Below are 23,077 nucleotides of genomic sequence, written 5' to 3'. Positions count from 1 at the left end.
TGTAAGAGGCGACTAACGGGATCATGGTCAGGCTGGCTGACTTGGTTGACACATGTCATCAGTTCCCAATTGCACAGATCTACGCTCATGTTGCTGATCACTGGATTGTCGGTCTAGACTCGATTATTTACAGAATGCCGCCATATAGCTGGAATATTGCTGAGTGCGGCATAAAACTTACTCACTCATATACAATTCTCAACCATTGAATATTGATCATTGAATTTTCTGCCTCCTGTTATCTTTAACCATGGTGATCATTAAAATATGAACATATTTCATTAGAGTTGAATTCTGTTTTAATGTTATGCATATACTTTAGTCAACATGTGTCAATATGACAGTATACGATGACATCTCTGGTGATCCTACTGGGTCTTTACTCATTGAATGCTATCATTATTATCAGTGTCTTCATGCAGCCAGGGAGGTGGGGTAGCCTCGTGGTTAAAGCGTTCACTCATCATGCTGAAAGCACTTCTCATTATGCGTGAGACCCGGGTTGATTCCCAGGTTAATGTGAAGCCCATGTCTGGTGTCCCCCACTATGAAGTTGTTGAAATATTTCTAAAAGCGATGGCAAATGAAATTCTGGTGTTTTACTTAAGTCATTTATGAAACACTATCAGGTGATTGTAACATAATATTTTCTCAGGCTGGGAGTCCTTTCCGAGAACCATTGATGAAGTTCTTGCAGCGTTACCCGCCCCAGACGATCGATCTGTTTCTCACTGACAGCACCCTCAAGGATCAGCAGTGGAACAGATACTTGGAGGTAGGATAGCAGTAACTTCTTCATACAAATGGATGGGACAGCCACATGTTTGTTTGTGATACTTCAGGTCTGGTGCAAGGCACATGTATAACTAAATATACAAGAGGATATTTATGTAGTGCACACATCCATGCAACTAGTGCATGCTCAAAGCACTGGTATTTTTCCCTCATTCATTGGATGTCAACCTCAAGGACACGCTGTATTGTCAGTCTCAACTCCCTGGGTATTATACAACTCTTGCAGCCACTCATCCTCGATATCTCCAGGGTATACGTTCCGAAAAGTCTCCACTATACCCTGGATGCATCTACAGCTCAGCCCGATAAATTTATTACCTCCCTTGGCTGGCTTTTTATCCAATCAGGTGTCTACGCTGGGAATTTGAGCGAACCAATCACAACTCACTTTCGCGTTTTAAATTCTCTAACCGATTAAACTTGGCAAACAAACCATGCGTAGGTTCTCTGAAAGTATTAGATGGATTTCTTGCATATGTTTCAAAAAAGGTTTCGGACCTATAAAGTTGCGTGTATGATTTCCCCAAATTGTGAGTCGCACGGCGAACAAACCTTCGCAGTTGCAACTGCTACCTTTGTTGACACTGGCAAATTCGGTTATAACGGCGACCACTCTGATTGGCTACTGTGAGAAAGCGGAGTCAGCAAAGGGAGGTAAAAAAATTATCGGGCCGACCCGTAGATGCGTCCAGGGTATAGTGGAGACTTTTCGGAACATAGACCCTGGAGATATCGAGGATGGCAGCCACTAGGCATATCGAGTTATTGTGGCTTTCCCATCCTGAAGAGGTACCCTTTCACAGCTGGGTGCACTGGGACACAGTCACTGTACTGTGTCCAAGTTTACTGCACGTTGCTCTATCTGCATCTAGGTGTTTGCACATATTCATGTTTTCACATGTTTTTAGGGTTCCAGGTTTCTCTCAATAAAGGGTTTTTATAAATTATCATATAAAAGGTGATTGTAAGATTCAAACAGTTTAATTGAAACACTTGAAAGAAATCCATTTTGATCTTAAGTTGTAGGATGAAGTTAAAATGATAATGGTTGTTGCTGAGGTTGCTTTTTCTTGTTTTGTAGTGTTGTAGTTATTTGGTATTTGCTATTTCAGTATCTTCTGAAACACAAAGATGGCCAACCCTTCAGAGACGTACTTCAGTCCAACCCAATGAGGCTCGTCAACATGGCGTTCGGACAGTTACAGGTTGACTCACTTTGTCTTACATGTTGTGAACATCTGCAGAATGATCTGACATACTGTTGCTTATCTTTCATATCTTTCTTTCTCCACAATGCATGGTGGGGTAACTTACTGGTTTAAGTGTTCAATCATCACACCAAAGACCCAGGTTCGATTCTGCACATGGGAACAATGTGTGAAGCCCATATCTGGTGTCCCCCTCCCTGATATTGCTGGAATATAGCTAAAAGCGACATAAAATCATGCTCACTCACTTATGTTCAAGAGCTGACTTACTTGACTCCACAGACCCAGAGTGCATCACCGTTGACGTCTGCCGCCACCACAAAGTCCGAGCTCCAATACCAGGCTATACGCCTCATCAGCATCCTGGTCCATTTCCACGAGGAATGGCTGCCCAAACACTCTCAGGTGGTGAGTACATTCATGATGGTGTACATGTGCCCCATTTGTCAAAGGCAAGGTTTAAATTGATTAATTCATCCCTCCACAAAAATTACCACTGATTCATTTGCTGTTTTCCTGATGGTAAATATGGTAGTTCACAAGGAAATATGACTGGAATTTATTGGTCTGGGTATGAAATTCCCCAAAATTTCATCCAGACCACAGGGCTGGTTAGATGCCCTTAAAAAAAAGAATACTTATTTACTTAGTATAATTGAATTAAAGTTTGTAACATACTTCCCAAACTAATACCAGTGCTAGAAAAGAATTAACAGTTTATTTAAGATTTTGTCGTTGCTTCTTACGTGTGAATTAATAATGATTTATTATCCTGCAGCATCATGAACATCTTCATATACATGTCTAAGTTTTAACCCAACCATTAGGCAAGTGAATTTGAGAATCTGGCAGTTTGTGATGAAAATAATCTGTCCTGGACTGTCAGGTATGCAGGTATTTCAAACATTGGTGACAACCCCCATGATGTGGGCAATTAGAATTGTTCTCCAACCTATGCACAAAGTCTGAAGTCATAGGGGTTGAAACATATGTCGCTATGAGGGTTGTTAAGTGTAATAGAAAACATGCCTCTGAGGTTTTGGTAGACTGTAAAACTGGAGTAAAACCCCTGAGGGGTGGAGGAGAAGTGTTTTCTCTGACATATATACTGTCAGTAATGGATAACTACAATATAGATGATCATTTAATGAAGCTAACAGTAACTGAAGCACACGTCTATAGTGAGAAGCACACTTCAGGTTTCTATGCAGTAGGGTGTTGGGGTAACCTACTGGTTAAGACTATACTCAGTTAGTCAGTGGTAAGCAATGAACAGCCAAAACTATTCACAAACATGTTAATCTTAAGACCATGTTGGATGCCACAATGTATAATCCAACATATGATCAAGGGAGATAATTTGCTAGGGATGGCGATCTACTGATGTGATCGTCGTGATGTTTCTGTGTGGTATTAATTATGTCATTCCTCCTACAGGTGACACAGCTCCTGAAGATCTGGGTGTCAGATGGCTTCCAGGAGAGACACAAGAAAGTGGTAAGTCAAAATTACTACAACTTATAGGGTTTGGAGTTTTAGAACATCACCAATCACAAACCTCAATGTTTGAAAGTAAGCATGAATAACTGAGTGCATCATAATAAGAGACGTTAAAAGATGGCGTAAGGAGGTTTCGAAAGCTTTTATCAGTATTCCATCAATATTATTTGGGCCGGGTGAAATTAATATGTGTAAGCAAGTGTAAGTAAGTGAATGTTGTTTTATTATTAGTAATGTCACCATTAGGCATATAGGGATCTTTGTCTGGGCCTGTCTAATCAGTTATTGACAGTATGTCTGGTGGAGCGTCTTGAGTCAAGGATGCCTCGGTGGTTAAATATCTGCCTGGACAGTCGTTGGATCTCCAACACACTTCAGGTCAACAGACATTATAATATGGTACATGTCGTACCATATTACTTTACCATGTTACTTTACCTAACACTTGTTGCTAAGGGAATGAAACAGTGTGGTCAGTTTACTGTGTCTGAATAGACACTGTGAAACTGTAGCATGGCATAGCATTTCTGGTGTCCTCTGCTGTGATATTGATGCCATATTGCTAAAAGTGATGTGAAACTCACTCTTTCACTCACTTACTCACTCACTCACTCACTGTAATTACGCTAATGCTATCAGCCACTAGTTTACCAAATCCAGACTCGAGTATTTCCCAAAGGCTTATTACTGTGCTAGTGCTGACAGTTTTTGACATATATTCTCTGTCAATCTATTTTAATGTGTGGTTTGTTTGGTGTCTCCAGGATTCTTTGGACTTTGTCCATTGGAAGGAACCTGCTCTGTTGGTCCGTTGTCTCCTCAACTACTTCAAGTGAGTAACTGGTTGCCATGGAAATTTACTCAGTATTAATGATAAGTTCAGTCACCATGCTTTCTAACTGAGAAACCTCTTTCATTTGAACAACTTTCTAACTCAGTTATGTGTAGTTTGTGTGTAGACATTGGAGAATAGAGCTAATAAATATTCTGCTGTGCCCACAAGGTTATTTCATCTTTATACATAGCTCGATTTAAGAGATGTTCACCTACTTGCACCTAGTTGCACTGACCCAGTTCCAGTTGCACTGCTTATTGTGATATGTAATAAGAGAGAGCAGAATGCTATTGAATTATTTAGATGTCCTTTTCAGAGGTTTGCCTGCTCAAAAATTGACTTGCATCTGCCGCAAGTTAGACTAGTAACTAGGTTGCACTTAGTGTAGCAAAGTAACAAGACATGAAATCAAGCCCTGTTTATCTGTCAGTTGTTTTGCACCACTGTTAGCAGTACCACGAATGACGATGTATTGAGTGATGTTTACATGACGGGTGTTCATCCTTCTTCAGACATCACACAAATGAGATCGACCTCCTGTTCCACATCCTGCGATGCTTCACTCACAGATACATCCCACAATTCCAGTTTGTCAAGGAGTTCCTTGATGACACCGTGGCAACAGTAAGTTTGGTGCCATCAAGAAATATTGGTTCCTAGTTCTACTTCTTTTCAGCTATAGAATATTGGGTCAGTAGTCAAAATCAAACTACAATTAGATGCTTCAATTTTTCTTTTGTTTTTGAAATTGGTATGATTGACCTTGATTATCAACAACATTGCAAATTCACACCAGACTGACAGCCTGGAACAGCCCAACAGTCATTTTTGAAAGTAGCGTGCCCAATGGTTGGGCTGTAATTGTGTAATGTATTCAGTGCAATCCAGATATGGATGAATCTTACATGGATTATGATGGCACTGTAGACTGGAACAGATTTGAAAATGCACTAGAATGTTATCATTCTGACTATAACCTGACATTGAAAGGTTCTTCCTTCACATTTACCTTCTTGTATTTTTCTTAGTCCAGAAAATTCTAGACTGGCAGCATTTTATCCAGTCTGGTAACTTTGGAAAGTTGTGAGACTGGTTGTCTGACTGAATTTGGGTGAATTTTCAACACTGTTATCAAGTGAAGTGTTATGAAGGAAATGCTTTAATCACACCTGAGCTGAACAGATCCAGAACCAAAGCGACAATATGATGGCAACACCGTAACATAGTGACAGATGCAAGTCCATGTTTCAGACGTATGACATTGAATGGAAGAGGAAAGCTTTCTTCAAGTTCGTTGACGTCTTTCATGATCAGAACTGGCCACAAGAACTAAAAGCAAAGGTAAGCATGTGTTACGATCTGTACAATGAAGATCTGCGAAATGACCATCATTAAAGCTTGGGTTAGTTAGTTCGGTTTTATGACACTTACAGCAATATTTCAGCAATATGAGGCCAGGGGACAAGAGAAATGGGCTTCACACATTGTAACCATGTGGGGAACTGAACCCGGACCTTCAATGAGACAAGCTAATGCTTTAACCAATAGGCTACCTTCCACCCTAATTGAAGCTTAGAGCAAATGTATTGAGCAATTACATCTGAAATAAGCAATAATTAGTACATCAAAATGATCATTAGCATACGAAGTTCAAGGTTTTTCCTTCCATTGAAGCAACAAACAAGAGAACAAAATCATGCAACCCATACTAAAACCAGAGGACGCATAAAGGTAGATGTATCACAATCTGGAGAATGAAGAAACTGCTAGATGCTACCATCGTAATGTTCAGCGAGCATGTTTAGTCTTATACCACACTCAGCAATAGTTCAGCTATGCAGCGGTGGTCTGTAAGTAATCAAGTCTGGACCAGAATATCCAGTGATCAACAGCATGAGCATCAATCTTCACATTTGGGACCCAGTGAGATGTGCCAACCCAATCAGCAAGACTGACCGTCTGATCTTATTAGTCGCCTCTTATGCATAATGTTGTGGCCAGTGAGATTGTAAACATGGGCTTAACAAGTAGAAATGTCTTATGTTTCAGGAATGTTTTTGCAGGTCAACTTACTGTAATACATTCGCTTTCAGATTCTGCAGCATGTACTCATCCCTTGCTTCCAAACATCATTCGAGCGAGGAGAAGGGGATCTCCTCATCGGGGGACATCCTGCCCCTGACCAGGACAATGAGGACAATGTTATCAGCATCTTCATCACCCGCATCATCGACCCAGAGAACCCGTTCGGTACATCTGATGCTGTCCGCATTCTGCTGCTGCAGTTCTCATCACTGCTGGTGGAACAGGCTTCGCCCCACATCCATGATGCTGCAAACAAGTAAGAAATAGGGGAAATATGTAATTCAGTGTGGGCGTGAATTGGTGTTATTTCAGTGAGTGAGTGGGTTTAGCTTTACGCTGCTTTTAGAGGTATTCTAAAAGAGGGGCCTTCAGATGAATGCTCATGCTATTGATCACTGCATCATCTTGCTCAGAATATTTACAGACTTGAATGGAGCTGTGTGGCATAAAACTTAACTCACTCACTTTCTCCAGGCACGACAGACTAATGATATGAAGAAAGGTGTCTGCTCTCTCACTATTTTTCAGTAACACACAGACATTTTTCTTTCATCATTTGCTGATTTTTCTATGAGAGTCCACAGCTGATGTTATTTTCAGGAAACAAGGTAACAAGTTGCGGAGATTGATGACCTTTGCATGGCCATGCCTGCTGTCCAAGAACTGTGTTGACCCAGCAACCAAGTACCATGGCCACCTACTGCTGGCGCACATTATTGCCAAGTTTGCTATCCACAAAAGGATTGTACTACAGGTACATGCCTTTCTTTTGTTTCATCAGGCACTGGACATGAGGGTATCTGTTGTTCAGGAGGGATGATAGTGTCTGGTGATAATGCTATATTGTGTCCATAGGGTCTTTGCCATGATAAAATTAAATGCTTTTAGGTTTTGTCCTCTTTAGCAATATTCCAGCAACATCACTGTGTCATGTACAAGAGATGAGCTCCACACCGGGAGTCCATATGAGCACCAGAAACTGATGAGCGAGTGCTTTCACACTAGGCTTCTCCATGCCCATTTTTTGATGTAAACCTACTGGACTAATGAAAATAATTTAGGCTAAAAGTTGATTTGTAAGGAGCCTTTCCAAATTGGAACAGACTGAGAATGTGCGGAGGGCAGAGTAGATTGCGATGCTGAGGGAAGGGTTGTTCCATTGTTGATCCTGGCTCAGTTTTGCTGTAATTATCCAGGTCCTACTGGGTTTTGTGTATTGTGTTTGGTGTGTAGGTGTTCCACAGTCTACTGAAGGCCCATGCTGTGGAGGCTCGGAGCGTTGTCCGACAAGCCCTGGAGATCCTCACGCCAGCCATGCCAGGCAGGATGGAAGATGGAAACGTGAGTTGACGACCTACAGACAGTATAGATAGGATCTCTCCTCAAGACTCTTTTTCAGAAGTGGTCATCCTTGGGGTGCTTTTAAGCATTTTTATGTTTCAACTTAAAACAGTTGACAGTACAGCAAGAACATCTTCATCATGTAAGCGACACCATGGAAAGTAAGATACAAGGTTCAAGGATAGAGTTAGCTTCTCTTGGCTGTCGGGTCCCATGGGGCCTTGTAGGTGTGGTCGACCAAGACAAGAACATGCTTTTTGTTTTGTAAATATTTTATTCAAAATATTGTTACAAGTGTCGTAGGAATTTTAAATGGACTTGAAAATTCCCCAAGATGGACTCTCTTCAAAGAATCAGCAACCTCTGCAGGTTGGTTTGAATAGCTTTGAAGTCCAAGTCCATGTTTTTGAAATATCTGTCATATTAAGTCCAGCAATGTGAAGTTAAAGGAGGTTGTTTTATGAATAGCTTTTGTGGGTTAAGGAAAGAAGACCAAACTTGAAATTTTGAATGCTAACCTTGGATGATTGAGGTTTTGAATGAAGAATCATGTGAGCAGATGCACTGTCAGTGATGTCTGTGGTAGATGTAGTTGTGATGTGGAGTAGTTGTAGTAATGTTGTCCCTGATGTAGTCATAATCTACTGATCATGTCCTTTCTGGGTGTATAAAGATGATCAGGAAAAAAGGCAAAAGTGTGTAGTGTAATTCCTTGAAATCATGGTGCATTTCCCAAAAGTATGACAAAAAATTGGGGAAAAAACTCAAAATGTTCTGTTTCAAATTCTCTCAGTTCCGAATATGTGTCCAATCAAACAGACAATGGAAGTGTGTGTTGATGTTTGCATGTTTGGTGTTGTCACAGTGACGGTGTTGCTGGTGTTGACAGACGGGCAGTTGTCTCCTTTCTAAGCTTATTTTTTCGTGATAACGATTTAGCTTCCACAGGGGATGCTTACACACTGGACCAAGAAGATCATTGTGGAGGAGGGCCACAGTGTCGGACAGCTGGTGCATATATTGTGAGTATAGACACAACATTCTGTGCACATAGGGAAGCGTTAGGGGTGCTGTCCGTCAAAAGTTCCAACTCTCTTAAAACACTCACTGTATGTTATTAGTATATGTGGTTACATCAAAGATTGATTTCTCCACTAACTTGTGGAAACGAACTGCAACTTGGGGGAACAAATTACAACTTAGGGGAACAAACTGCAACTTGGGGGAACGAACTGCAACTTGGGGAACGAACTGCAACTTGGAACGAACTGCAACTCGGGGAACGAACTGCAACTTGGGGAACGAACTGCAACTTGGGGGAACGAACTGCAACTCGGGGAACGAACTGCAACTTGGGGAACCTTATGCAAATGAAGTGCATGAGAATCATGCATCAAATTGCTGAAATGCATGTGCAGATATCTTCCATGTGAACAGCTGCATTTTGATGTAAAGATTTGTTAAGAATTTTTTAATTTTCACTGATTTTTATCACATACTGAATTCATGATGACAAAAACCTTTTCAACATTTTGTATGTGTTTTACTGTACATTAGTTTATGAGGAAACAGAACTTTTTAAACAGCATGGAACATGTTCAAAAATTTAGTTTTGAACAGTTGTTTGATGTAAGGGGCTATATTTACAACAGTGTGTCTAAAGTTTGGATTTGACGTATAAGTGAGTGGGGAGTATTTTGTGCCTGTCAGGACTTAATCTGGTTTTGAGGAAATGTTTTGTAACATGGATACTGTACACAAACAGACCATACTACTCCAAGTTCACAAGTCAGTTATTTTATCAGTTGATGCTGAACTCTAGGCAGGAGACTAGTGAAATCTCTTTCTATGATCAGATGACCTACCAGTACCAGCATCCAAAAGAATCACAGAGTTTGTCTTTTTGATGGGAACAAAATGTCTAAACTTAAGTAGGGTTGCAATGATTCCCTCTGACCTTGATTCATTTCAATACTGGATCATCTGTTCGATCATTTTCAATTTGATTCTTTGTACAAGTAAAACCATCTGATTTCATTCAACTCACAGAGTCAGCTGTTTAGTGAGATATCTGTTGTTAACTTGGTGATGTCTACTAGCAACAATTCTCCATGGAAAATTAGCGAGGCGTCCACCAGTCATGTTTCACCTTATTTCAGTACACGGAACTGCTTGAGTTGGAATCAGAATATGTGAAACAATTTACATAGGCATTCAGATATTGATAATGATCAGCGAAACTCAAAACTAAGGGGTTAGATTTGTTTTTCAAGTAAGGTTTATGTCGCTTTGCACTACTCCTGCAATATCATGGCAGAAAACAGGAATTATACCCATGTAGGGAATTGAACTTGGTCTGGCCTGACAAGGGAATGCTTTATCCATTCGGCTGCCACACCACACCACATCCCGCCCTACATTGTCAATGTGTTGAGTGGATGGTGAATGTAGTTGCTTGATCTTAGTTCTGTGTACATATTGCAGGCAACTGGTTGTGCGACACTACAAGGTGTATTACCCAGTCCGACATCACCTCATACAGCACATGGTCAACTCGCTGCAGAGACTGGGATTCACAGCAAATGTATGTATAACATTCCTGGGAGCAAAACATGAAAATATGAACTTGACTACACTGACACAAGGATTATGAATATAAATATATTACACATTTTTATAGTGTCTGTCTCTCTGCAGTTTTCCCACTTGCAATTGAGATTAGATTAGATTGGATATTTATATAGCGCACATATCCACGCACTAGTGCATGCTCAAGGCGCTGGTATTTTTCCCTCGATCACCGGATGTCACTCTCAACAGCACATCATATTTCAATCTCAACTCCCTGGGGAGTATACAACTCTTGCTGCCGCTAAGCGCACCGAGTTTATTGTGGCTCTCTCATCCTAACGAGGTACCCAATTGACAGCTGGGCGGACTGGGACACATAGTCACAGCACTTTGTCCAAGTTTACTGCACGTTGCTGTACCCACAACTAGGTGTATGCACGTGTTCATGTGGCCACCATCTGGTCATATACCAACGGATTCGTGGGTTCTTTTAAGTGCACAGGGTTGTGTACTGTACACTACGGGTTGTGACGACTCTGAAAGAGTCTGCACACAAAGTTGACTCAAAGGTATTTGCACCCGGTCACAGGTGGGCTCGATCCCGAAACCTCAACCTCGCTGGATCACTAGCCTGGCGCCTGAGCCAGCTCGCCCACCATGCCCCATAAATAATATTGGATCAAATTTTTTGGGTTTTGTCATTTCTGAAATGGATGCTCTTAGTCCTATCAGTAGAGATAACACTAGCCAAGCCTTCATGGCCTGCTTTCACAAAGTGCTAAGGTGGTCGTAAGTTTCAAGGTAACTTTAGTGCAATGTTATAGAATGGAAGTTACGGTAAACCGTAGTAAATTCTGCCTCACGCAAGGAGCCCCATGTCTAGTCAGTGGTAAGTGAATGCCGAAACATTTAAGTTGCGACTGTCTTGGTACTGCCATGAACGTCACTCAACACACACGTTAGAATTGGTCTTCAGTAACCCATGCTTGTCGTAAGTGGCAATTAATTGGGTCGTGTTGTCGGGCTTACTGACTTGGTTGACTCATGTGATTGTATCCCAGTTGCGCAGATCAGTGCTCATGGTGTTGATCACTGGATTGTCTGGTCCGAGTCAAGAAAGCTGTTGTTTACAGTATAGTATTTGCAAAAATGTGTGTGTGCATGACATAAGGAGCATACTTCTTTCAACTTGCAGTTAATCTTCCTTTTCTCTCAATTTGATGGTATTTTTTCCTGCATATATAACAAAACTGAGTGCAAACTGTGAGAAAACCAGATTTTCTCCATGCAGTCTGCAGTCTGCAGTCTCTATAATGTGTGGGATGTCTTTGTCAGGCGTCCATTGAGCATCGGAAGCTGGCCGTGGAACTGGCGGATGTGATCATAAAGTGGGAGCTCCAGAGAATCAAAGATGACCAGGATCTACCAGGGGGTGTTATTGAGGTGAGTTTCCATAGCAATGGCAGTTGAGGCGTAATGTATATTCTTTTTCAGAAGAAGTCCTCCTTGGGGTACATATATAGCATTAAAATGTCCATTTAAAAATGCCTACGACAGTTGTAACAATATTGAATAAATATTTTACAAAACAAAAAACTCGTTTTTGTCTTGTGAGACCACCCCTACAGGGCCCCCACTCGGGCCCCTTAACAGCCAAGAGCAGGTAACTCTCGCTGCGTACCTCATACCTCACTTTTCATGCTGTCGTCATTGAGGACAGTCGTCCAATCAGCAAGCTCTCATACTTAGAGAACCTACGAATTGAAGAGAATGAGTGAGAAAGCTACGAAAACCGTATGTATGGTTCCTTTTTAACGCACGGGCGGTATTAGGAATGCATATTTCACTCTTTTTCATTCATGAAATGTTGTAACTTTTCGTGGCTACCGTGGTCTTCAGCCATGTGGCTGACAAGATGGCGGGCGGCACGTACCTGGTGGTTATTTCTTCTGCCTATTCTTTTAGGTGGTTTTAAATACAAACCGGATATTTGTATGGTTTTTTACCTTTCTTTTCCATGGGAAAAAAAAAAAAAAAATCCTTATATGCTATTGTATGTTTTCATAAATAGCTTTCTTATTATTTAACGGTTAAATATCGCCAATGCGTATTATTGTTTCTGTTAAATACTCATGTGTTTGTTGGATTAACGGGCCTTGCTATTAATCATAGCACGGTTCGGTTTTTTCCAGTTCAAGGGGTGTGCTACTTGTAACGCAAGACTCCCCCCGAGGGATAAGCATATTCTGTGCCTGCGTTGCTTGGCGGAGGAAGCTCACGACGAGCAAGGATGCGCCGTATGTCAGGACTTTTCCCCCAGGGCTCAAAAATCCCGTCATGCAGACTTGATCTTTTATAGATCTTTGATCCAGGCGGGGGGGGATATTTGGGCTCAGGAGCCGCCTTCAAAAAAAGCTAAAAAAGATATTAAGAAGGCGTCTTCGGCTTCAGTCTCGGGGGGGGATACGGCAAAACCAGCGAAGGGTACTTCGGTTCCACCTCCAGCGGTGGCTTCTACCTCCGCAGCACCTCCCACTGAACCCTCGCAACCGTTAACATTTGATTTACTGTCGTCTTTGTTGCAGCAGCAAATGGCGTCGGTGCATACCCTGATTTCGGATGCGATGTCCGGTCTCCGTCAGGAGATCGGCGTTCGTCCGGAGTCGGGTGTGTATCCGGCTTCGGCTTCCGTGGGACTCCCCAGCCACGCCTCTGGCGCCGGTGTGGGGACTTCCATTAGGGGTGCGCAGGAACCGACTTTAGAGTCGGTTGCCAGCCACTCCGAGGTTGCCAGTGTTGGTCATGGGACCATGCCTATGTTGGGAGCGTTGCCGGCGATCCGCCACCCAGACTCAGTCTCGGGCGTCGGGTCTATGGCGTCGGGCCGCTCGGCTCTGCTCGGGCCTTTCTCTCTTTCGGATGTTCCCTCGACCGATCCCCCGGAGCTATCCTTAGATGACAGATCTGAGGTGTCACTCATGGGGGATCGCGCCGAGGAGATAATGGAGGAGGGGGAGGACCGGGGTGGGCCGAGTGAGTTTTCGTTTTCGCTCGGCGCCTCGCTGAGGCAGGTACGGGAGCGTATTGCTTCTGTCCTGCCGCAGGTCGTGGTTGCTTCGGCGACACCTGACCCCGAGGAATTCCGACTGCCGGGTGAGGCTTTTGCCCCAGCCAAGGTGGTGGATTCTCGGTTGCGCATCCTCCCTTCTATATTGTCAGAAGTGATTAACCCTCTTTTAACGGGAGCGCGGTCACGCTTCGATTTGCCGGATCTAGACCGACGTTACCTTATGGGTGATCTTGACTTGTATAACCCTCCAGTGGTCGACGACTGTATCTATGCGTCGGTCGCCCTGGGGGGTTCCTCTGGCAGCTCCTTAGCTTCGGCTAAGCAAGGACGCCGCCTGCCTCCGTTCACCTCTAACGTTACTGCCCTCAAATCGGCTTATAGGTCGTTTGAGGAGCAGTACCGAAATGCAGCTCAGTGCCTGAAAGTCACAATACACGCCGCATATACTTCGGTATTGCAGCGTCGGCTTGTTGACGGCGGCGGTGTTGAGGAGGAGTGTGTTTCCCCTACGCTCGCTCAACAGCTTACGGAGGTGCAGTCACATCTGGCGCGGGACTCGATCAGGTCCTCGGCGTGTCAGATGATGTCTGCAGTTATGGGCCTCCGTAGACTGTGGCTGTCCGTGGCACGGTATTCGCCGGCCACTCAGCAAGCGCTACTTTCACTGCCATTCCGGATGGGATCTACTCTCTTCCCGGGAGCGGCATCAGTAGTCCGGGAGGCCGCGGAGGCTGTGTCTACATTCAAGGAGTCTAAACCCTTGTTAGAACAGCCTCACACTTCTCGTGCGCGTCCCCCGGTGCTTTCCTCCGCTTATCCTTCGGCTCCGGCCAAGGACTCTGCTAAGTGGGCACAGCCCTTGCAGGCGCGGAAGGGTAAGGGTAAGGGTAGGGGCAAGGGCAAGGCTGCGGCGCCCCAGCATCCTTTTCCGAGGAAAGGGAAGTCGGCCCCGGCTTCCCAGTAAGTCATCCTCCGGAGCCCTTGCAAGTGAACCCGAATCAAGCAGTCGGAGCACTGCCGACGTCGGGCATTCATTGCCTTCTGCCAAACCTTCCTGTGGGTGGCCGCCTTTCCCACTTCCTGTCGGATTGGGAAAAGGTAACCTCCAACCCCTGGGTCCTATCCACACTCAGGGACGGCCACTTACCACTATGGAAGAGAGACCCGCCTCCCTTTTCCGGAATTCGGCGCACTCCTGTGCCGGTAGTTCCGGAGAAAGCCGAGGTTCTCCGCGCCGAGGTTCAGTCTTTACTGGACAAGGCGGCCATCGAGGTGGTTCCAGGGGGCCAGGAACAAGAGGGATTTTACTCCACTTATTTCCTGGTCACCAAAAAGGACGGAGGGTTCAGACCGATTCTCAATCTCAAACGGCTGAACACTATGCTGCAGGTACCGTCATTCAAGATGGAGACACTACGGTCAGTGATCTCATCTGTAGAAAGAGGCGACTGGCTTACGTCCATCGACCTCAAGGATGCGTACCTGCATGTTCCGATGCATCCCGAGTTCAGGAAGTACCTGCGGTTCTCCTTCGACGGGGTATGCTATCAGTTTCGGGTGCTTCCCTTCGGCATCGCTACGGCTCCGAGGGTATTCACCAAGCTTATGTTAATCCCAGCGCAAGTGGCCAGGTCACAGGGCAGGTGTTGTCACCCGTACCTGGACGATTGGCTTATACGAGCACTTGCCGCTCACTTGAGTCGAGACGCAACATTCGCCATAATGTGTATTCTCACCAGGTTGGGCTGGATTATCAATCTCAAGAAGTCAGACCTAGTTCCTACACAGGATCTGATCTTCTTAGGCGCTCGGTTCGACACAGCGAGAGGCGTAGTCTCCCTCTCGCCGGATCGGATCTCCAAAGTTCAGAGAGTTGTTATGCAATTCCTCGAGTCCCCCTCGGCTTCGGCTCGGGTTTGGCTCCAGTTGCTAGGCAACATGGCAGCGACGGTGGACGTTGTTTGGAGGGCGCGGTTGAGGATGCGACCTATTCAGTACGCCTTGGCGCGAATGTGGTCCCACGGCAGGAGTTACGAGATGATTCTCCTCACTCCGGAGTGGCTCCTTCCTCATTTACGGTGGTGGACAGTGGTAGGGAATCTATCCAGGGGGTTACACCTGGACGCTCCCTCACCAACCCTTTCAATTCAGACGGACGCTTCCCTCACAGGGTGGGGTGGCGTGCTGGGCGCCCATTCAGTTTCGGGCCTATGGTTACGGCACGAAACGCGCCTGCACATCAATGTGCTCGAATTGAGAGCTGTCCGGCTAGTGTTCCAACACTTTCGGGAGACGGTTCGAGGCTGTGTGGTACGTCTAGAGATGGACAACCAGACGGCAATGACCTATATCCTGAAACAGGGCGGTACGGTTTCTCCGTCCCTCCTAGAGGAGGCGTGGCACTTTCTACAGTGGTGCGACCGGTTCAATGTTCGGGTGTGTCCCGTGTATCTCCCCGGGGTGGACAATGTTCGAGCAGACGCGCTCTCTCGACGTGTCCTAGCTCCTCACGAGTGGATGTTGCATCGGGAGATATTCGGGATTATCTCCCGGTTGTTCGGATCGTTCCAGGTGGATCTGTTTGCCTCTGGGGGGACGAACCAGATTCCGGTGTTTTGTTCTCGGATACCGGATCCGAGAGCCATCGCTCAGGACGCTTTCCAGCTCGATTGGACGGACAGGGTATTGTGGGCGTTCCCACCTCTGCCGCTGATTCCCAGGGTCCTCTCGCAGCTTGCCACCCAACCAGCTCGACTGTTAGTGCTTCTTGCTCCTCTTTGGTCGTCTCAAAGCTGGTTTCCGGTAATGATGAGGTTTCTGGCATTGCCTCCTGTCCTTTTACCCTTTCGACCGGACTTACTATCCCAGAACGGAGCGCCGCACCCGAATCCCAGGATTCAGTGGGTGGCCTGGCCACTGTCAGGAATCGCCTCCAAGCGAGCGGAATTTCTGCACCAGTTGCAGACACAATTCTGGCTTCGCGGAGGGATTCGACAAACGTTCAATATGAGGATAGATGGGCCTGTTATGCGCGCTGGTGTGTCAACAGGGGGATTCTTGATCCCTTTTCTTCAACTCTAGTTGAAGTACTGGAATTTTTGCAGTCCCGGTTAGAGTCAGGCCTAGCCGCCTCTACTATTCGGGGCTATTCCACGGCCATTTCGGCATTCCATATTCCTGTTGACGGTGCTCTCTTGGGGCAGCACCCTCTTGTTCAGCGTTTTTTAGCGGGTGTGGATAGGATCCGTCCGACTGTCCGGCGGATTAGTCCCCCGTGGGACTTGTCAGTCGTTCTTGACTGGTTGTCCGGTCCTCTTTTTCACGAGCTATCGTCTCTTTCTCTCCAGCTGTTAACGTGGAGGGCTGCCTTTCTTGTGGCGGTAACGTCTGGCAGGCGGGTAGGTGACATTCATGCAATGTCAGCGGATCCTGCTTTGACCGTCTTTCACAAAGACAGGGTCAGTATTAGACTGCCGGATTCTTACCGTCCTAAGATCGCAGGCGCTTTTCATGTTACAGCGCCTATCGAGCTCCCTAAGCTCATGCAGCCTCCCTCGCCCGGTACCTCTCTTCGACGTGCTCACGTCTTAGATGTCCGTAAGACCCTTAGGGCTTATATCAAACGAACTGCTGATATCCGAAGAGATAACCAGTTGTTTTGTTGTTATGGCGGGGGAAGAGCTGGTCTGCCGGCGAACAAGCAAACCATATCTAGGTGGCTTGTCTCTGCCATTTGTATGGCATATACTCATAAAGGGTTACCTATCCCTAATGGGTTAAAGGCTCATTCTGTTAGGGCAGTGGCTACGTCACAGGCTTATGCCGCGGCTCTGCCCATTGAGGAGATCTGCTCTGCGGCTATTTGGAGCCGACCGAGCACGTTTATCCGTCACTACCAACTGGACAAACATTCACGGGAACGTGCTCGGTTTGGCCATACAGTTCTCACCAGTGGGCAGAGTCGTGATTCCCCTAGCTGAATGAGCGTCGGAGATCTCGACTTTGTTTATCATGAGGTGGTGGGGTTTTCACGAAACATTTCTTGTTATATTGGTGACGGATATCCCCTGGTGGTGGTGTTTTTATATATATATATAAAAAAAAAAAAAAAACACACAAAGAGAAACTACCTATAGACGGTTTTTTCACTATTAGCGTCGACATACGCTCATATTTACTCTTGCACTGTTATTCCCGGCACTACTTCGCTGGTTTGGGGGAATATTTACAGTGAATGACATGAGGTGTGGTCATATGTCAATCACCTTTGCTGGGTTATTATCGATTGGCTCTTTCGGCCTTATGTTGCCCCGCCCCCGCCTGATTGACATCAGCGGCTTGGTGATTGGGTAAGTGTATTTCTCTATCTCTCGCAGCTTCGGCAGTGTATGAGAGTGTGTGTAGGGTACACATCAGCAGACAGAATGCCGCTCCCGACTCACGTTCGTTGGGAGTCTGTCTTATGCTATATATGTACCCCAAGGAGGACTTCTTCTGAAAAAGAATTATACAAACCTGTAGAGGTTATGAATTCTTTGAAGAATGTCCTCCTTGGGGTACGGCCACCCGCCTCCCCACATTCTGTCTGACAATCTCAGCATGAAAAGTGAGGTATGAGGTACGCAGCGAGAGTTACCTGCTCTTGGCTGTTAAGGGGCCCGAGTGGGGGCCCTGTAGGGGTGGTCTCACAAGACAAAAACGAGTTTTTTGTTTTGTAAAATATTTATTCAATATTGTTACAACTGTCGTAGGCATTTTTAAATGGACATTTTAATGCTATATATGTACCCCAAGGAGGACATTCTTCAAAGAATTCATAACCTCTACAGGTTTGTATAATTTTAATTGGTTTACATGTCCAAATGTTCAGAGTGCAGTTTGACTTGTTTTTCGATCTCCTTCAGTTGTACTGCTAATGAATTAAAACTGTTGCAAACAGTAATGGGAAGTTATAGAGTGACACAAATTATTACAAACTATCGAAATAAAATATTCTTGTGGGCGTGCTTTTAACTTTTATCTATTTGTGTTGATGTGTTTGGTGTTAAATACACAGGGTTTAAATTGTTTTCATCCAAAATAATTCATGCAATTTTTTACAGCATATAAGCATTTTCTGTGTAAAAAATATAGATAACCCATTGAGTTGAAAGAAGTGATGTAAATTGATTTTTAGTGCTTTGTAACCATTAACATGACAATAATATGCAAAGTATTATGATTCAGTTTCATTGTAATGATATCTCTTAGGACTTTTTGCCTGATCTCAAGCAAGTGAAATCTCCCATGGAGATACGTTTTTTATGAATAAATAATTGTGTTTGTTAGCCGGCCCAGGATGTGACACAAGCATTAGCTCAGAACATCCCCGTGAAGCGCTCGGCATCAATAGACTCTCCCCAGCAAGCTGACAAACGATCTCGGCACTCTTCAGGCGCAGTGAGTCAAGAATCTGTTAGTATTTCCTGTCTCTTTTCTCACATTTCCTCTTCATTTTTTCTGTTAATCTTGAAAAGATACTAATTTTCAGTATTAATAATAAACAATTATTCAGTATTATCTTGGTCCAAGAGAAAGTTTTTGTTTTGTTGCCATTGTAGTATGTAGAAATGTAATATTTTCTTTACATGTCACTGTAGTACCTAGTAATTTCACATGTCATTTACATGTTGTATGCATATCTATGTTTACAGTTTTATGTAGTTTAGTATGTTAACCCAACTTAATAGTTTGTCTGTTTTGTACTAATGTTTTCATGTTTCATTATTCTTGTTGCTAGGACAACGAACTAAAGAGCAATAATACTGACTTTGGGAACTAATTTTGTGACAGTTTAATTTGAAACTATAGACGATGAAAAGATGTCTGACATTTCTGCTGTTTTGATATACGTCTTGTTGAGTAAAACACAAAGAGTTTTGACAGACTTTCCCTGTTCATGTCATCACATTGTAAGAGAGGCGATGGGGTAGCCTAGTGGTTTAAGAGTTCGCTTGTCATGCTGAAGACCCAGGTTCAGTTCTCGACTTTGACGTGTGTTAAGCCCATTTCTGGTGTCCCCTGCCATGATATTGCAGGAATATGCCTAAAACTGGCATAAAACCTAACTCACTCAGTCATGTTGTAGGACACCATCAAGAGATTTGGAGTAGATCAGAGTACTTCCTAACAGCCTTTAACACAGAAACTAAACACCAGTGCGCACCTGATTTTTGTAGACAACAGTAATCTACAGTCATAACAAACTCAATGGGGCCCAATTTATGTTTGTTTTAACTATAGTTTGTTACATGCATTTCAGCTGAAATATGATAAAGATAATAATTTACTTATATAGCGCCTAGTATCCATCTGACTAGTTGCTCACTGGATGCTGTCATCAGAATCTGATTGTCATTATTCCGGATAACCCAAGCTGCCTCTTAGGCACAAGAAGGTTATAGTCATGAGACTTTATCTCACCGGGTACCCATTTTCTGCTGGGTGAACAGAGGCAAATTTGAACAAAGTCACTTGCCTCAGGTGAGACCACATGTTTCCCATGTGCTTTGTTGTGGGGCAGAACCGAAGTCCAAGAAACTCTCAGGAGTTAAAATGCCAAACATGGTCACCCATCCAAGGGTGCTTAACTTCAGCTGATGGTGGCCTGAGCTCTACGCACAGGATAACCTGCCCATATGCACCAAAAAACAGTTCATAATATCTATCAATTTTTTGTAAGCATGTTCAGGGCAGTGGGCTCGCCTTGTTAAAGCGTTCCCTTACCAATTCCTCTCAGGGGTACAATGTATGAAGACATTTCTTGTAGTCTTGGAATATTGTTAAAAGCAGCGTAAAATTAAACTCTGTCTCTCTGAATAATAATTTAGCTGTTCAGTGACTAAGCTAGCTTTTACTTGTGTAGGCTCAATCACCATTCAGGGATTCCTGGGGGCGTGGGGTAGCCGAGTGGTTGAAACGTTTGATCGTCACACCGAAGACCCAGGTTCGCTTCCCACATGGGTACAATGTGTGAAGCTCATTTTCTGGTGTCCCCTGCCTTGATATTGCTGGCATATTACTAAAAGCGGCGTAAAACTAAACTCACTCACTCAAGGATTTATGTTCCCCACAATGATAAATCAAGTGAACTTGCCTTGATTTCCCTCTCATTAAGCAGGCAGCCAGCATTAGTTAATATAGGCCTCTTCTAAGTCTTTTAAGTCCCACAGAAATATAAATTGAGATTTCAAGGGCGTGGGTTCGATCCTCAATCATGTCATACCAAAAGACATTAAAACATGGTATTTGTCAGACCCTGCCTGGTGCTTAGCCTAAATGGGTAGAGCAAGGACTGGTTGGATTGGAGTCAGTATAATGTGTCTGAGTGGGGTGTTCATGCTTAACTTCGGCATGGTACCTCAGTGGGCTAGCATTATAAAACCAGCTTAAATCTTGGCTAGGACAAGCAGCCACACACACAGCCACATGCACGTCGTCATATGAGCAAACTAAACTCCCCTCCCCTACAACAATCATAAAATGACTCTGAAAATGAGAGAGTACAGAAAACTAGTGAAATAGAATGAACCCCAATGCAATACCATATTTGGAAGCTGTGAGGTAGAGCCATCTTTGTTGTATTTCAGAGTACCCGTAGCAACAGCGATGTAACAAAGCCAGTGGAGAAACAGTACTGCGATGCTGTCGTCAACTTCCTTCTTAGGATAGCTTGCCAGGTCTGTGGAAGAAAGTATGCTGATAAGAACATACCCCATGCAATGTGTGTGATATGATACATATTCCCATACAATGTGTGTGATATGATACATACGCCCATGAAATGTGTGTGATACGATACATATACCCGTTCAACAGCGTTCAAAATGGATTTCACATTAGAAATGCCAACTCTGAGAGTTAAATAAAGTCTCTTTTTACTTGTATGAAAAATTGAATCAAATGTAATTGAATTGATGGTCCTATGTCAAAATTGAATACAATCAATTGTGAATCGTTGCAGGCCTTGTGGTGAGACTCAGTATCCTGACCAGTACCTGACCATCATTGCTTGCACTACTGCTCCAATAAACAACAAACACACAAACAGTGCAGAAATGTCCTTTAACTGTTTTCTGTCAAGTGATATATGAGCAGAGAACCTGCATGTTGACAGTTCCATGCTCACATTATTCTCTTCTTATCGCTGAAGACACAAGCTCGATTCCACACATGGGTACATGTATGAAGTGCATTTCTGGTGTTTCCTCTTGTGATATTGTTGGAATATTGCTGAAATTGGCGTAAAAACAACCTGACTCACTCACTCTTGTTGCTGTCAGGTAAACGAAGCGTCTGCTTCTATTGGTTCTCCTGGGGAGCTGCTATCTAGGAAGTGCGTGTCCCTGCTGAAGGTTGTGCTGCGAGCAGACGTGTGGCTAAACACGGAGCTCAAGTTGGCATGGTTTGATAAGCTCCTGACAACTGTGGAGAACCACCAGCCTAACTTCGCCAACATCTGCACAGCTCTAGAGCTCCTCACGTTCCTCCTGAACATCCTGGTAAGTATGGTTGTCGAAACTTGTGCTTCAAACAAGTCTGAACTTTTATGGGTATTATAGATGATAGATGATCATTGTTAAATTAGTGTCAGTCGGTAGTCGATAAATATCCAAGAGGGAACTTTTGAGAAAAATGGCTGAAAAATCTGAAAGAAACCAACATGTCACGTCATTTGTGAGAAGTGACATATTTAGGCTTCAATTACCAACAAAACATTCCCGTATATATTAGGAGTAGCCCATGAATATAGACCTAACTTTGTATAAAAAAGTTTTCGACACAATGCTTCGTTCATATTATTGATTACACAATTTCCATTTGCATCAACAATATTTCCAATTATTCATCTTTTTTTTCCATAATTATTGTAGCCCTATGGTATTGCATACCATTGCTGTTTTGTCAATTCGTGATCAGTGTGCAAAATAGTCTGCCAGGCTGACTCGCTAAGCTTGAAAGTTACTAGCCCACAAAATAATTCACTAGCTAGAAATTTGAATGTAGACAAGGCTTTCTTCATTAATCTGCTAAATATGATTAACATTATATCAGGCCATAATCTTGAATGATTTAAAAGTGTACAAGTTGGAGAGAGTGTTATAAGTTACGAAATGACTCAAAAGCTAGTCGGGCCAGTGACTGTGGAGCGTTATCGGCCCAACTGGACTTTTACTAGCCACAGGCTAGCCGGCGAGACTTTTCCAGACTGAATGATCCTGATAACCATCTTTTGTGATATTTCTTGAATGTTGTAATGTACAGCAGTGAACTACATTTTCTGCTTTAATTACCAGAAAAAAGACACAATACTGACCAGCTTCAAGCCCCTCCAGCGGGGTATCGCTGCATGTATGACGTGTCCCAACACCAAGGTGATCCGAGCTGTGCACAGTCTGCTGTCTCGGCTGATGAGCCACTTCCCCACCGAGCCCGTCACCTCCAATGTTGCCTCCAAGTACGAAGAGCTGGAGTGCCTCTATGCCTGCGTGAGCAAGGTGGTCTACGAGGGACTCACCAACTATGAGAAGTAAGAACATTGTTGTTGGCGAATGTGAATGGCAGTCATACTGTTTTCATCGAAACAAACAATAGATAATGGAAATTGGGACACAGATTTCATTTATTCAAAAT

At 44.0% G+C, this 23,077-nt stretch overlaps 1 protein-coding gene across 1 annotated transcript in view; it reads left to right on the top strand.

Moving 5' to 3' along the window:
- LOC137256554 (transformation/transcription domain-associated protein-like) overlaps window positions 1–23,077 on the top strand; it is an 82,475-nt gene that overhangs the window by 33,457 nt on the left and 25,941 nt on the right. The window contains exons 40-56 of the mRNA XM_067794413.1: window positions 656–775; window positions 1,908–2,000; window positions 2,286–2,411; window positions 3,441–3,500; window positions 4,268–4,335; window positions 4,851–4,962; window positions 5,590–5,679; window positions 6,432–6,679; window positions 7,024–7,177; window positions 7,657–7,764; window positions 8,704–8,786; window positions 10,249–10,348; window positions 11,671–11,778; window positions 18,734–18,844; window positions 21,034–21,123; window positions 21,727–21,945; window positions 22,741–22,973. Of these exons, the coding sequence (XP_067650514.1) occupies window positions 656–775; window positions 1,908–2,000; window positions 2,286–2,411; window positions 3,441–3,500; window positions 4,268–4,335; window positions 4,851–4,962; window positions 5,590–5,679; window positions 6,432–6,679; window positions 7,024–7,177; window positions 7,657–7,764; window positions 8,704–8,786; window positions 10,249–10,348; window positions 11,671–11,778; window positions 18,734–18,844; window positions 21,034–21,123; window positions 21,727–21,945; window positions 22,741–22,973 (2,123 nt within the window). The remainder of the gene's footprint in view (window positions 1–655; window positions 776–1,907; window positions 2,001–2,285; window positions 2,412–3,440; window positions 3,501–4,267; window positions 4,336–4,850; window positions 4,963–5,589; window positions 5,680–6,431; window positions 6,680–7,023; window positions 7,178–7,656; window positions 7,765–8,703; window positions 8,787–10,248; window positions 10,349–11,670; window positions 11,779–18,733; window positions 18,845–21,033; window positions 21,124–21,726; window positions 21,946–22,740; window positions 22,974–23,077) is intronic.

The sequence above is a fragment of the Haliotis asinina genome, chromosome 11 (assembly GCF_037392515.1).
Source record: "Haliotis asinina isolate JCU_RB_2024 chromosome 11, JCU_Hal_asi_v2, whole genome shotgun sequence".
NCBI classification, from domain to species: Eukaryota; Metazoa; Mollusca; class Gastropoda; order Lepetellida; family Haliotidae; genus Haliotis; species Haliotis asinina.
The sequence above is the reverse complement of the archived record's forward strand: the minus strand, read 5'-3'. Positions and strand labels throughout refer to the sequence as shown.